Raw genomic sequence first — 14,995 nt, 5'->3', positions numbered from 1 at the left:
ATACCTACCTGGCTCAGTCCTGGGTCAGCAGATGCTTAATCACTGTTTGATGAGTAAACTAACCCTGACATCCCAGTGTGAGACTCTGGAGACTTGCAGAAACTCCCAGGACACATCTATGGCAGAACAAAAGTTTGAATTCAAAGACATCGAGTTTCTGGTTCATCGTCTGACAAGTATTTTCTTGCTTACTTATTGTTTTGTTTCACTATACTCTAGAAATAATGGGATAACTTCACTAAAAGAGTAATTATTAAGTTAATTTACATATTTGGATGGGGTTTTTTTCTTAATCATTTTTTTCTCCTCTTTCTTTTAAAGGAATCCTTTGCCGAACACCTGGGCTATTCAAATGGGGTCATCAATGGGTAAATCTTAAAATTTATCTTTCTTCCAAAAAATAGTTTATTGGTCCTACCTAAACTTTTCACTCCATGGTGTTTCCTATCACACACGTACCTACTGCCAGCCTCCTGTGCCTGCCCCTCACCTCAGAAGAGGGTATGGGAGTTGTTAACCGAAATGACACCAGGCTTCTCTTGTACTTTACTGAAATAAATTACTGGATGCCTTGAGCAACTGACTATTTAAAGGACACAGATCTCATTTAATAGAATTAAGAGTAACCTAATGTCCTAAAAATTCAGTGGAAGCTTCAAAGAGTTGTTACTTAAAACCAATAGGATAGCTTGGGCCGAAAGAGAATTTATTGTATTAAATTTCAGGTTGATACTTAACACGGACGTGCATGAGAGGAAATGTCTCATCCGCCGTGGATATGTGTGACTTTACACTACTCATTAGAGTGTAATCCGTATGAGAAATGTGTTTTGTTACAGCAGCCATTAAAGAGTGTCAAACCTTCCAGCAATAACAGAAAAGTAACTTGCATTCATGAAAAGTCTCTGTTTTGCACCAGGGAACATTGAGTATTAGGATGTGGGGGCCATTCTTGGATCCCAAAGGCTGACGGCGTCACTGGGCTAAGAACTAGAAAGGGGACCCACCCAGAACCAGGGCCGCCAGGCTCTCCTGCTCCTGCTTGCTTTCCTCTCCTCTGGGTCCCGTGGTCACTCCTGGCGCCATGACATTGGCCAGGGTTGCATACGAACAACACGGCCGCAGGAGATGTTGGGGGGACGGTGGTTGGGGCAGGGGATGGAGGTTGGGAAGACATACACGTGAAACTGTCTGTTGGAGGCGACACACACTGTGTCATAGAATCTGCCATCTGATGACCCATTGCAATGTTGTGGAGTGTGTGCACAGATGAGTTTTCCTAGCCGTATCGGCCCGACAATGAAGTTTTAATAATTTAACACATCCCTGATGACAAAAGAGAGAAGGAGTTCATTATGGAGGAGAAAAGGCCCTGCTTTAGCTCGTTGACACTCTTGATAGCCGGTACCCACCACCATCCTCTTTCCGAGTTGAACTTCTCTGTAAGCCAGGCCTCTTGTCCCCTCCCCAAGTCCATTCCTACAGTGCACATGGTGATCTTTTAAAAAGATGTGGCCGATCTCGCCACCACCCTCTTTCAAACCCATGGGTGGCTCTCCGTTGCACTTAAAGCAAACACACTCAGTGCAGCTAGAAGAGTCCTCCGGCATCTCTTCCCCCCCCCCCCCCCACCCGCTGCCTCTCTGCCCTCGTCTCCAGAATTCCCCTGTTTTATGTTCAGTTCCTCAGACTCACCAGGCTGCTTTACTCCACAGGGCCTTTGCACATACTCTCCCCACTTCCTGGACTCTTCCCCTCCCAGCCCCCGTTCTTCAGCCGGCCGCCCTGTGGCTCATTATCTGTTCTGTCTCCAGCAAGGTCACCGGCATCAAGGGCTGGCAAAGTTTTTTCTCTAAAGGGCCAGATCTCAAATATTTTTGCCTTTGTGGGTCACAAAGTCTCTGCCCCACGTTTGCTGTTGTGTGGTGTGAAAGCTGCCGAATACACAAAACAGAAATGAGTGGGCCTGGCTGCGCTCCAGTCAAACTCTATTTACAAAAACAGGCAGCAGGCCAGGGCCTAAATTTGCCAAACCCTGCTCTAATTTAAAGATGTCACGTGTTGCTGTGCGTTGTCTCATAGCAACTTGTTATTTTTCTCTTTAGTGCTCATCACAATTTGCAATTAGCCGTCTGGAAGGCAGGGAGTCTATTTTCTCATCCGTATACATGTGCCTGGAACTGTGCCCAGCAGGTGGTACTAGGTGCTCAAGAAATATTTGGACGCGTTTTAAATGCCCTAAATTAATAATTTTATGTGCTTACCAAGCAGCAATTGAAGGAAACACAACGGATTCACAACTGTGTGTGGATAAGAGAGAGAAAGAGGGAGAGAAAATTGAGAGAGAGGGACAGAGAGCGAAAGTATTAGGGACACACAAGAATTTCCTTCTCTTTCCAGAACCAGTCGCCATACATAGCATCTATAATATACTCTTTGTGGGTCTTGTGTAGAAGTATTCGCTTGTTCCATGACATGCCCCCATCGCTCTGGGGTGGATATTCATTCATTCATTCACTGAAGCTGTCCTGGATCCTTCCAGGAGACAGCAGTAATACCGTCTTCTTGTTTTGCCTTTTTGGGCTTCAGGGCTGAGCTGTATCGGGCCTCAGGAAAGTTTGAACTGCTTGATCGTATTCTGCCAAAACTGAGAGCGACTAATCACCGCGTGCTGCTTTTCTGCCAGATGACGTCCCTCATGACCATCATGGAAGATTACTTTGCTTTTCGGAACTTCCTGTACCTTCGCCTTGATGGTGAGTCCCAAACGGATCAGGCTCGGAGGCCGTGCCACGGGGCGTGCAGGGGAAACGGGCGCTTGGGTCCGGCCCCAGCCGGCAGGAGGAGTGAAACTGTTGACGAGTTAACTGGCAGGGTGAGGTGCAGCTTTTGCAGATAGCAATTTTTATATCCTCCAGCTTAAAATAAGCCGAAATCACTCACACAGCTGTTTACCCCCCAGACAAGCCAGCGCAAGTGGACTTGCAGGCATTTATAAGTGCCCCAATTAAACTAAATGAAACTAAATTAAAATTTAAAAACCTCTCTGCTTTTAGGTTGGTGTGTCACCTATGTGCCACGCTGAATATTCTGATAAGCCCTTAGCTTTTTCTGTTGAGGCGTATTTTAAGGGGATAAAGGCTGTGTCTCCTCTCTTCGGTAACACTGTACTTACTCATCTAGGATGATACTGAATTATCATTAAAGCTTCTTTCTTTTCCCAAATAGAACATATCTCCCTGCTGCATTAAGAGATAGGGCCCCATTGTGTCCTGGATTTTACAAACTATGTGAAATGCTTGCCTGATCTGCCTGGTATTTCACTTTTTAGAAAAATCAGTAAGAAGATACGAAAGGAAGGAAACATGAGTTTAGAGATATTTATTTCCAAAATTACTGTATGATTTGGATGCCAGCCCTAATATTTTCGAGGTTGAAAGATACCAAATTCCAAGGTTGAACGATACCAAACGTGGCAGGGGCCAACACTTTGAAAGAGCAGAATGTGGGAATAGGAGCTAATTTACAGGCAGGATGATGTGGAACCCCTGCATACAGAACAGTACAGTGTTACTAATATCTTGTTTTTATCTGATGCAATCTTCAAGTTATTGTTAGGTAGAAATTTAAAAGTTTATGTTCCATTAAAAGGTTTTATTTTGGAAGTTTATGTTCCATTAAAAGGTTTTATTTTGGGGCGCCTGGGTGGCTCAGTTGGTGAAGCGTCCGACTCCTGAGCTCAGCTCAGATCTTGATCTCAGGGTCATGAGTTCAAGTCTTGTGTTGGGCTCCACACTGGGCGCGGAACCTACTTAAAAAAATAGAAAATAAAACATAAAAATAAATAAATAAACAAAAGGTTTTGTTTTACATTCAGTCCAATGTTCTGTTCCCCCGGTTGCCACTAATTAGATAGAACTGGACACACACCAACCTCAGACCTGCCATCCTCTCTCTTACTTTTATTTTTTAAATGAATTCTCTTTATGGTCTACCTCCTGGAGTGTTATTAATTTTTGAACTAATTATACCTCAGACAGACTTGATTTTGAAAAATCTTTTTCACCTCTCCCCTCCAAGTCATGCAAACAGACGCACGGCTACGTCAGTGTTCCTTCTGAATTCGTGACACGGTTCTGTCGTCCGCAGTCTGTCTCTTTTGCCACATCTCCTGCACTGTGTCTCGTCCTTTGGCCTGATTCTCCCGTCCCCTCTTCGTGAGGGGCAAGGTCAGCACTCATCTGAAGGGCAAGCCTGCCTCCCGTGCTGCTCAGGTGTGGGGCAGCCCTTCCCTGGTGTCCCACACAGCTGCTCTTTACTACTTTGTGGCTTTTCATTCGGAATCTCCCCTCTTTGAGGATTGTGGCCTTGGAATATTCGAGTCTGTGAAACTGGCAAGAAGTGCTTTCCTTGAAACAAATCTCTGTAATGTTTTCTTGCCAGCTTGAAAGAGTCTCCTTCGCAGGTTGCTGTTGGTGGGCTGACCTTATCCGTTTATTACTAATAATAATTGTCGTAAAAGGTAACATTGATGGAATGCCTACTGCCTGTGGGATACCGGGCAAGGCGCTTCATGGGCATTATTGATTTAACTTTCTCGGCAAACAAGTTGCTTTTACCCCCTTTTCCCAAGGTACGAATATGATCCCCATTTCACAGGTGGAAAAACAGAGGCTTAGAGAAATGCGCTAACTTACGCGTGACGTACACGGCGAAGCCAGTTTCTAACTTAGATCTCTCTGATGCCAGCTTAGTTCAGAGTCAGTTTTTGCAGACCCAGGAAGATATATCCCGTCTCCGAAAACACAGGCTGCTTTTCTGGCGACAGCATTTCAAGAATGATTTTGAACTTACTCAAAATTTTTAAAGCGGTGAATTGGAAGGAGATGGAAGATGAATGGAGCCGCTGCGTTCCTGCTGTCAGAGGCCTCACCGTTAGGTTGGAGGAGACAAGTACACAAGCTTCGTAACAAAATGTTACAGATGGAGTTGAGAAAACGGTACAGGCTCTGCCCACCAGAAACAGTAGCCATTTGTTTTGGGGCTGGAGAGAACCAAGGGGCGAACAATCCATCCACACACAAGTGCACCAGCCTCCAACCACCGGCCCCTTCACCCGCTGGTTCAAATGACTGCAGATTTTCATGGCTGAATTTGAGGTCTTAAATTTTTGACCTCAGGGGGGGAAAAATCACTCAATGACAGCTAAACAGAGTTTTTTTTTTCCTGCAAGCATTTTGGTTGCAGGAACGGATCTGGCTACTGTCCCGTTATAGTCTTTGTTTTCGCTGGAAATGATTTTTGAGTGAGAGCGAGTGGTGAAGCTACATTCCAGAAGACAAAATTTTCCCAAAGCAGCTGAAACTAAGTTAAAATTAGTAATCATGAAAGCCTGGCAGTGTGTTCCTTCTGGCACATTCTGCAACTTTCAACACAATCACACTTGCTATTAATTGTGTGCTTGGTTATGTTCTGCCTCACAGTCTCACAGAACATGGGACTGACACTGACGCTGAGCGTGTGAAAACCTGTGCCACCTGCAAGCATGGATTTGCTCTGTGGATAAACCTCGACACAGTCATTCAAATATCCCAAAGATCGCTGACGATCTGCAAAGATCTCAACTCGGGGAACCTGTGACTAATGGGAATGGTAATCCAGCAAAGTCTGAACCGTGTCATTAGCACTGTCATAGTTCTTTGCCTGAAAAGGGACTTAATCATAGGTTTTTCTGGCTTTGAAAGTTCATCAGTTCCCAGCTATTTAGACGGTGTGAATCCACACCAGAGATACAGTCCGTGTCTTTGCTTGAGGTCTCTGGCGTAGGGCCCGAAAACTCCTTTGACCAAATGATTTTGGTATTTCTTTTGTTTTCCAGTAATGTATTTTGCATTTAGGGTTATTTCCATCCCCAGGAGGCATATCCACTAACCAGTTTAATTTATAGCTTAATGCACGTGGCCGATTCTTTTTCAGTGGATTTAAAACTGAACTTACATCTTCAGAGCATATAAATGCTGTATTCTGCTGCCGGAAAACAGACATCCTTGTCTCTGGAAACTCCTTCTCTCCCTCACTTTAGAAACATCTTTGTTGTTGTTTCTGTGGCTTTCCATGTGCTTTAAGGCAGAGGGTAAATATGTGAACTGTGACTCCCCTGAGTAATTTTGTTTAAATTATTGCGCCTGGAAAGACAATACAGGGAGCAGGTTTCATGATAGCACAGAACTCGTCTTCCAGTAGGGTCGAGAACAAACAGGTCACCGTGGTCACAGAAAGCCAACTCTGAAAAGAAAAGGAAAAAGTAAAAAGAGCCCCACGGAGTTGAAACGTCACTCCGCAGAGCGCATTTAGTGCCTCTCCCCCCAAATCTAAACTCTTTACCATTTCTCCTTGCAGGATTTGACCAGGTGGCCAAACTCGAAATCTAATTTAGAAAGCAAAATGAGCTCTGAAGAACATGGCTTCGTTTAATGAGGAGAACCCCCAAAGCCCCTTGGTCCTAATCCCTGTTTGCTATATATGGGGAATTGGGGTTTTTTTTCCCCCTCCTCAGGAGGGTACTTACTATTTTTATTAATGTGAAGAACAGCTCCCCCCCCCCCTCGTCCCCCTGCTATGTGTGGGTATCTGACCCTCATGGTAACATGATTTCGTAAGCTGCCGTCACTTAAATATTTTAATCCTCTGAAATAAGTTGCTGGTGTCTTTTCATCCTTAAAAAAAGCACACCATGTAGAAGTCATATTTGTATCGCAGGCGTTTAGGGACTGTCGTGAGACACGCGTATCTGTTTCCCAACAGCCTAAAGCCTCTTTCAGAACTCTGCAGCAGTGCCTCCTGGGTAAATACGAACACAGAGTGTGTGATTGGGTGGCTGATCGGGAGGCAGGTGCGGGGGCCTTGAGGCCCTAAACGTGAGGCCGTGCTCTGGGGTCTGGCGCACTCCGCTTCCTCCCCATCGTGGCGTCTCCTTAGGCACTGTGGGACCAGCCGCTGGCAGGTGCGTTACCAGGGTCAGCACCCTGTGAACTCAGCGGAATGTCAACATGAGAAACAGACTCAACAGCTTCCATATACATGGCTATGGATAAATATGGAGTTCTTGTGGCTTCAAGTCGTGCTAACCTGGATAAAAATATTCCTTTCACGTTTTGTGTTTTTCCCAGCCAGATCATGCTCAGGAGCGGTCCAAACGGTAAAACGCAGTGGAAATTGATTTCCCTTTTGTTTCCACCCTCTTGGCATAAACAACTGCCCGCCCTAATGCCCGTCAGCAAAATTGCCTTAAACCATTATAATAATCTTTGTAGGCACATGTGCGTATGTGTATGTGTGCGTGTGTAGGTAGGTAGGTAGGTGGGTTTTTTAAAATTATTTGGTGCTCTAAGCACAGAAATAAATCTAGAAAATGTTTTCATTAACTTTTAGTGTAACATGAGAATGTTCTGGTATTTGTAAAGTTACAAAGGTGCCCAGTCCTAAGTGTTTAAACCCAGTGTTTTGAAACCATGGGTAATAGGATAGTGTTCCTTCTTGATTTGAGAAAAATCTCTTTCTCTACTTTTCTTATACCCACAGGCACCACCAAGTCTGAGGACCGCGCTGCTCTGCTGAAGAAATTCAACGAGCCCGGGTCCCAGTACTTCATCTTCCTGCTGAGCACGAGAGCTGGCGGCCTGGGCTTGAACCTTCAGGCAGCTGATACCGTGGTCATCTTTGACAGCGACTGGAATCCTCACCAGGTCTGTCTCTCTCTGACGTGGGTGCCCGGCATCCCTTCTGGAACTAGAGGGACTAAAAGAGTATGGGTGTCGTCATTCACATTCATGGGGAAGAGCAGATTTCCAAAAGAGTGGGCCATTTCTCCAAAGGGCTCTCTTACCTTACCTCCCTCGGTGATAAGATGCCTTCCACATGCCTTCGCTGTGCCTTTGAAAGCTCCGGTTTGGGGTACAGAAACTCAGGCTCTGCTTAGTTTTAACCCCATCTCCTGGGATTGGCCCCAAAGCAAAGGATGTTTGGTTATGGGATACATCACAAATGGTCCAAAACATAAACGACCACATCTAACATTTATTGGACCCTAACTCTGCGCCAGCCTCCTTCATTCTGTTTTCACAACGCTGTCAGGCTGTTAACATCACCAGATGCACCCTTCCGGTCAAGGAGAATGAGTCCCCAGAAGCTGTAAGTAGGTTCCCGAAGGTCAAACAATTAGTATATAGTAGTTTGTCTTTTGGTCTGTGTGTTTTGTTTAAAATCGCCATCAAAGTCTATCGCACGGAGCATCTGCTACGAAGTTCTTTGAGCCTGGTAAATATACAGTTCTCCTTTTTATAGGGGTGCTTTGATGATTGAGAAAGGTGCACGGCTCCCCCGTGGTTGCCTCCGTGATGCGGGGAGCTAGTACGCCTGTTGGTACGAAATTGGGTGGAATGATGTTTGTCGGGGTTTGATTCGTTTTGGAGCACACACGAATTCAAAATAGTACAAAGGAAAACCGCAGCTCTCCCGTGCAAATGTGAATCATACATCGGTTTCGCCCAGGCTGCCCCCTGCGCCTCAGTTTCCTCAGCTGCGAACATGCAGAGTAGTAGTCTCACTGGGTCACGGTGGGGACTGGGACGGACAGGCTTACAGCTCTCGTCTGGGGCAGGGAACGGAGTCGCGGGGTGCACAGAACGAGGAGAGAGCTTTTACAAAAAGCACGCACGCCTGCTTCCCATTCCCGGCCACCCCGCGCCCCGTTTTGCAGGTGCTTCCCAGACTTCTCGAGACATTCAGGAGCTCCCCAGAGATTCTGCCGTTGTTTCTCTCCTAGCTGAGGGGCTCTGATTTCAAGAATAGACCAGTGGTTCCAAGCCTCAGGGTGGCCACCGCCATTTGACCAATGCTGTGCCCCCCAGCCGTTCTCTCTCGGTGAATACGGTAAAGATAGCTCCTGTGGAAACGTCTGGACCTTGGAAAGGGCTCCGGAGCTCCAGCACAGAGTATATTAGTTCTGAGTCTTCAGAAAATATTTTTATATATTTCATATATTTTTATGTCTCACGCTGCGCTCCCAGGCACAGGTGGAATTCTCATTCCCGTGACAGACCTGCAGTTTTCCTGTTGACTATTGTGAACTTAGAGTCAATCCCACGTTTTGAGGGTGGCTGCCGGGCCGCAGGCGCTGAGGCTCGGCTGGGCATCTAGAATGTGCCGCTTCTCCTCCCCGAGGTGCTCGGTGTGGTTCAGATCAGCCTTCCTCTGCTACCCAAATCTTTACTGAGAAAAAAAAAAAAGAAAGCCTGTCTATAGGAGAGTGGAGGGCACGCTAGATTTTATCTTTGGAGGTAGGCACATCTGTGGCTTCCCAGCTGACCACCTGCGTTGGCACCGTGCAAATTCCAAATGGCAGAGGAATCCACTCCCTCTAGAAATGCTGGTTTACCAGGGAAAGGATGCTGGGACATCCATGCCTGTGTCTCTTTCTCTCCTTCCACTCTTCTCTCTCCCTCTGTCCCTGTCTCTCCCTTTCTCCCTGTCTCCCCCCACTGTCTCTGTCTCTCTCTCTCACACACATACACAATGCACATACACAAACTTACAACCATTAACTCAGCGTGGAACTCCAGAATCAAGTAAATTGCATGAGCGTTGAACAATCCATTCACCTTTCACTGTATTGGAACTAAAACTTAGGCAACAAAACACACAGGACCTCAGACTTCCTCTGGTCTAATTTAGCACAGGTTCCTGACAGTGGGCCATATATTTCTCCCAGTATTTTTGTCTGCCGCAGGTAGATTTCGCTACCACTGGATTTGGGCAACTGGCCTGATCATATTTTTCATGTCTGTCACTTAAACGCGGCCATTAGTTTGGGCAGACCTTTTTTTTTTTTTTTTTTCATTTTCAGAAGTCCGTGATCTTAGAGTGATAGAGTATTGATTTTTCATATAAAAGGTAAGAGAACTAACTTTCATTAAGCAAACGACTCCACTGGATACCACAAGGCAGTTTGCAAACCTAATTACATACCTAGTCTTCGAAATGCTTTCCACGTGAAGAAACCAGTCACTGTCAACTTGTCCGTGTCTGTCTGGGTGTGAATCCTGGCTTTGGGCTCTTTCCATCCTATACCCCTGCATAAAGGTTGCATGGTCCCCGAAACGAAAGCTGTGCAACTCTTTCTACCATGTTGGTTCTAGCATGCATTGAAAGCAAAAAAAGTGTCTGTAATAATTCTTTGTCATGTTGAATCAAAATTAAGGCCTAAAGAGAAACAAAAGATAAAATGAACTTGTGGGACTTCATCAAGATAAAAAGCTTCTGCACAGCCAAGGAAACAATCAAAAAAACTAAGAGGCAGCCCATGGAATGGGAGAATATATTTACAAAGGACACTACAGATAAAGGACTGGTATCCAAGATCTACAAAGAACTTCTCAAACTCAATACACGAGAAACAAATAAACAAATCAAAAAATGGGCAGAAGATATGAACAGACACTTTTCCAATGAAGACATACAAATGGCTAACAGACACATGAAAAAATGTTCAAAATCATTAGCCATCAGGGAAATTCAAATCAAAACCACACTGAGATACCACCTTATGCCAGTTAGAATGGCAAAAATAGACAAGGCAAGAGACAACAATTGTTGGAGAGGATGTGGAGAAAGGGGATCCCTCCTACATTATTGGTGGGAATGCAAGTTGGTACAGCCACTCTGGAAAACAGTGTGGAGGTCCCTTAAAAAGTTAAAAATTGAGCTACCCTATGATCCAGCCATTGCACTACTGGGTGTTTACCCCAAAGATACAGACGTAGTGAAGAGAAGGGCCATATGCACCCCAATGTTCATAGCAGCATTGTCCACAATAGCTAAATCGTGGAAGGAGCCGAGATGCCCTTCAACAGATGACTGGATTAAGAAGCTGTGGTCCATATATACAATGGAATATTACTCAGCTATCAGAAAGAATGATTTCTCAACATTTGCTGCAACATGGACGGCACTGGAGGAGATAATGCTAAGTGCAATAAGTCAAGCAGAGAAAGACAATTATATGATTTCTCTCATCTATGGAACATAAGAACTAGGATGATCGGTAGGGGAAGAAAGGGATAAAGAAAGGGGGGGTAATCAGAAGGGGGAATGAAACATGAGAGACTATGGACTCTGAGAAACAAACTGAGGGCCTCAGAGGGGAGGGGGGTGGGGGAATGGAATAGACTGGTGATGGGTAGTAAGGAGGGCACATATTGCATGGTGCACTGGGTGTTATACGCAACTAATGAAGCATCGAACTTTACATCGGAATCCGGGGATGTACTGTATGGTGACTAACATAATAAAAAATCATTTAAAAAAAAGAAAGAAAGAAAAGAAAATGAGCAGGTTCTGATCCCCTATAATAAAAAGAGCCTGAAATAACAAAAAAACAAAAACAAAACAAAAAAACAAAACAAAACAAAAAACAAAAAAACAAAATTAAGGCCTAGCGACCAAATAGTGGTTCTGTTTGACCAAAGTTGACAGATTGAAGATAGAGGCCTAAAAGTCGCTAATTGGAGGCTCTCGCTAGACGTAAAGTTAGAACACAGACATGTGGAATTAGCAGTAAAATCCCTCGGGATTACTGAGGCTCTCATTTCCAAACTGTGGATTGGAAACATGGCTTGGGACCCTTATTATTAGCCCATGGAGCTGAAGTTGAGTTGTTTACACAGAAGGACCAACCACAGAGTTACCTTGGAGGCCCTCTTCTTGGGCTATGTTCTTGTCTCCAGATACAGTCACACCTCCCTAGTGTGATGGAATGTCTGACCAAGATCTCAGAAGTACTGAAGAATCCACCCAATAACGACAGCACGGATTTCTTTGTCACTGTATGCCCCCCCCCCCATTTTGACTTACAGGCTACATTCCATAAACTTCTTCAGCCTAGAAACACTAATTTTTGCTAGTTTCCAAATAGATGGCTTTATACACACAAAAAAACACCACTGGAGCCCCCTCAAAACAAAACAAACCACAACCGAACACCTCGCTGCAGCCAGCTCAGGAGGACTCTCGAACTTACTACCCCGTCTGTAGATGACCTGGGCCCTCTGTTTCCTTGCCTATTATATTCTCCTGCCACCTGTATCTTAATATTTTTGTGATTTATCAGCATCTGCTAGGGCGGAGGTCAGCAGACTCAGACCTGGGGGCCGAGTCTGGCCTGCCATCTGCTTTTGTAAGACCTACGAGCTAAGAATGGTTTTCTCCCCCCATCTTTAAGTAGAAAAATGTAAAATGGAGAAAAAAGAAGATGATAATCAGCTTTTGGTGAGAGCAGTTGCAAAGTGTTTGCTCTTGGCCCAGACAAGCTAGAGTATTTACTGTTCATAGAAACTTGCTCTTGGGCCTGTTACAGAAGCAGTGCGCTGACCCCTGTTGTAGAACGTCTTCCAGAGGTTGCCGCGCACAGCTCGCCACCTTGGCCGCTGCTTCCCCATGCTGGTGAGCGTGTGTTGAGAGAGGTGATTGAACCAAAGTCTTGTAATGAAGTTTAGGGTTCCACCCCCCAGCCCCCAGCTTTGGATTTCAGTGACCCACCTCACTTTCTCCTCTTTGGAAAAATCATCTAATCGGGGTGGGTGCCAGCTATGTTCATGGTTCGGCTGTCTGATATCTAACGTTATTCAGACATCATCTGAGGGGCAGTTTTGGCCTCATTAGTCATTTAATCGTAGAGGTCCCTGCAGCAAAGAGAGGTCTCCTGTGTGGACTTTGGCCTCTTGTCGCCTTATGCCATGTGCATGACCAGGAAACTCATCTGGTCAAGAGGATGGGCTTTACCACTTGGAGTATTAGCTTGTGCAAAATCGAGTGCTAGGGATGCAGGATACAGGGGACAGACTTTTGCCCTATAAATATAAACAGGCCTAATGGGGGAGACCCGGAAATCACTCCTTAGCGTGGACGCAGAGACCATCCCCTGGGCCAGACTGAGTAAAAGTGACAGACCGAGAAGGTTTTACTGTGTAGTGTCAAAATCAGGTCACTTGGTCTTAGGTTTATGAAGGTTTTGATTGAAAGATTTCATTAAAACCTTTTTCTTCTTATAAGAGTAATATATGTTTAAAGCAGAAAAATAAAGTTAAACCATTTGAAAATAAAAGGAGGAAACTTTAATAATGACTGTACTCTCGTTACTTGGAAATGTCAGTACCGTTGGTGCGTTCCTCCAGCCTTTTCTTGGTCTGGGTAAATATGAGCAAGTAGGATCCTGATATACCTTCTCATAGGTAACTTGTAGTTTGTATTTCTGATAGCTCTGTGTCATCAAGTTGCTAATTGATTTGTATGGTACTAAACATAGAGTATGTGGTACATAACATACAGAGACTAATTTTTTTTAACCAATCTGTTATTGCTGAATTTTGATTTAATTCTGCTTTAAAAAATTGTAAATCATCTTTAACAGCGAGAGGTACACCCTTATTTGTAAATCTTGGTGCATATCCCTGATTATTTCCATAGGATAAATTACCAGAAGTAAAATTTTGGGCGTCAGGGACCATACCCAGTTTTCACACTTTCGACACACAGTGCCAGATTTCTGCCCCCCAAAATGTGACCAATTTAGCATTCCACTAGCAATCCTTTTCCTTCCCCAAACTGAAGATCGCGTCTTTGCTGGATTTTGATCCCGGGAGATCTCTGTCACCTGAGCAGTCCCTGTATGTACAGTGTATATGTGTAACGTATGTATAATTCATGGATATTTGTAAAATCGTCTTAAACACTTCACACCAGCGTCCGTGATTTCTTGCAATGTAAGGTCAGTTGTAGGTAATATCAAACTCATAAATCTGACATCAAATGTATTGGGGTTTTTGTTTGCTTGTTTGTTTTGTTTTTTAGCTAGGGACCGAGCTCCTCGGAGCCCAGCTTAAAAATGAAAGCAAAATCTTTGATGAGTACGAGTGGGTGAAACAACCCTCCTCACTTCCCTCTCGGGCAGGCGACGTGGGTCCTGGGCTAATGGGCTTACTGGCCCCTCGCAGCGTGTCCTTGTCCCTCACAGGATCTGCAAGCACAGGACCGAGCTCACCGCATCGGCCAGCAGAACGAGGTCCGGGTGCTGAGGCTGTGCACGGTGAACAGCGTGGAGGAAAAGATTCTCGCCGCGGCGAAGTACAAGCTGAACGTGGATCAGAAAGTGATCCAGGCCGGCATGTTTGATCAGAAGTCTTCAAGCCACGAGCGGAGGGCGTTCCTGCAGGCCATCCTGGAGCACGAAGAGGAAAATGAGGTATTCGAGAAAGCTGGGTTGATGAAATCGGACCGTGACCTTTTGTCTTGGGGAGGATTAAGAATGACCTCTTTGTTCCTTAAAGAATTTCCTGGGCTGGCATTAATTAAAATGAATAAATTAGCTGCTATCTTCCATCCCAAGCAGAGAAAGCCTCTGAAAGTTATCTAAACCAGTGTCTTAAAAGCATTTGCTGGAGGGACCGTGAGGCTCAGCCAGGGCGTGCTTCTTCCCGCTTTCTCCCCAGAGACCCAACCTGCTGCGGAGCCCTTGATCCTGTTGTAAATACTGCCTCCTATAGGGCAGACGCGGAACTGCATCTGGGCCCAGATGAGACAAAACAGAGCCTGGAGGAGGGGCCCTCCTTGCCTTTTCTCTCTGCCATCCCCCAGGGCCCTCTGTTGTCTTTTGCCTTTCGATTGAGCACTTCAGTATGCCTGAAGGACAAGCCGTCACAGCTGTCTTAACCTATTTACTGGTACTGGGAAAGCATGACTTTTACCCTCAGTTCAAATTTTTCTGTAAAAGCCAACCAAAGGGTGAGAAAATGGTTTAAAAACAACAACAACAACAAAACAACCTTTCTTTCCTTGGCAAGATTGTTCAAAGAATGCATTGCTATGTTTCTCTAAGGGGGTTCTTCAGGCCGTCACTTGTATTTTTTTTTTTTTTTTTTTAGATTAGCAATTTTGGTCATTT

The 14,995-nt window shown here is 45.0% G+C and overlaps 1 protein-coding gene across 9 annotated transcripts in view; it reads left to right on the top strand.

Moving 5' to 3' along the window:
* Positions 1-14,995, top strand: part of SMARCA2 (SWI/SNF related BAF chromatin remodeling complex subunit ATPase 2) — a 170,231-nt gene that overhangs the window by 81,556 nt on the left and 73,680 nt on the right. For all 9 annotated transcript variants that reach the window (XM_045772431.2, XM_045772420.2, XM_045772427.2 and 6 more), the window contains 4 exons: positions 322-368; positions 2,590-2,756; positions 7,582-7,745; positions 14,069-14,296. In XM_045772431.2, the coding sequence (XP_045628387.2) occupies positions 322-368; positions 2,590-2,756; positions 7,582-7,745; positions 14,069-14,296 (606 nt within the window). The remainder of the gene's footprint in view (positions 1-321; positions 369-2,589; positions 2,757-7,581; positions 7,746-14,068; positions 14,297-14,995) is intronic.

This window comes from Ursus americanus, chromosome 34, assembly GCF_024610735.1.
Source record: "Ursus americanus isolate L20-20 chromosome 34, mUrsAme1.1.p, whole genome shotgun sequence".
NCBI classification, from domain to species: Eukaryota; Metazoa; Chordata; class Mammalia; order Carnivora; family Ursidae; genus Ursus; species Ursus americanus.
The sequence above is the reverse complement of the archived record's forward strand: the minus strand, read 5'-3'. Positions and strand labels throughout refer to the sequence as shown.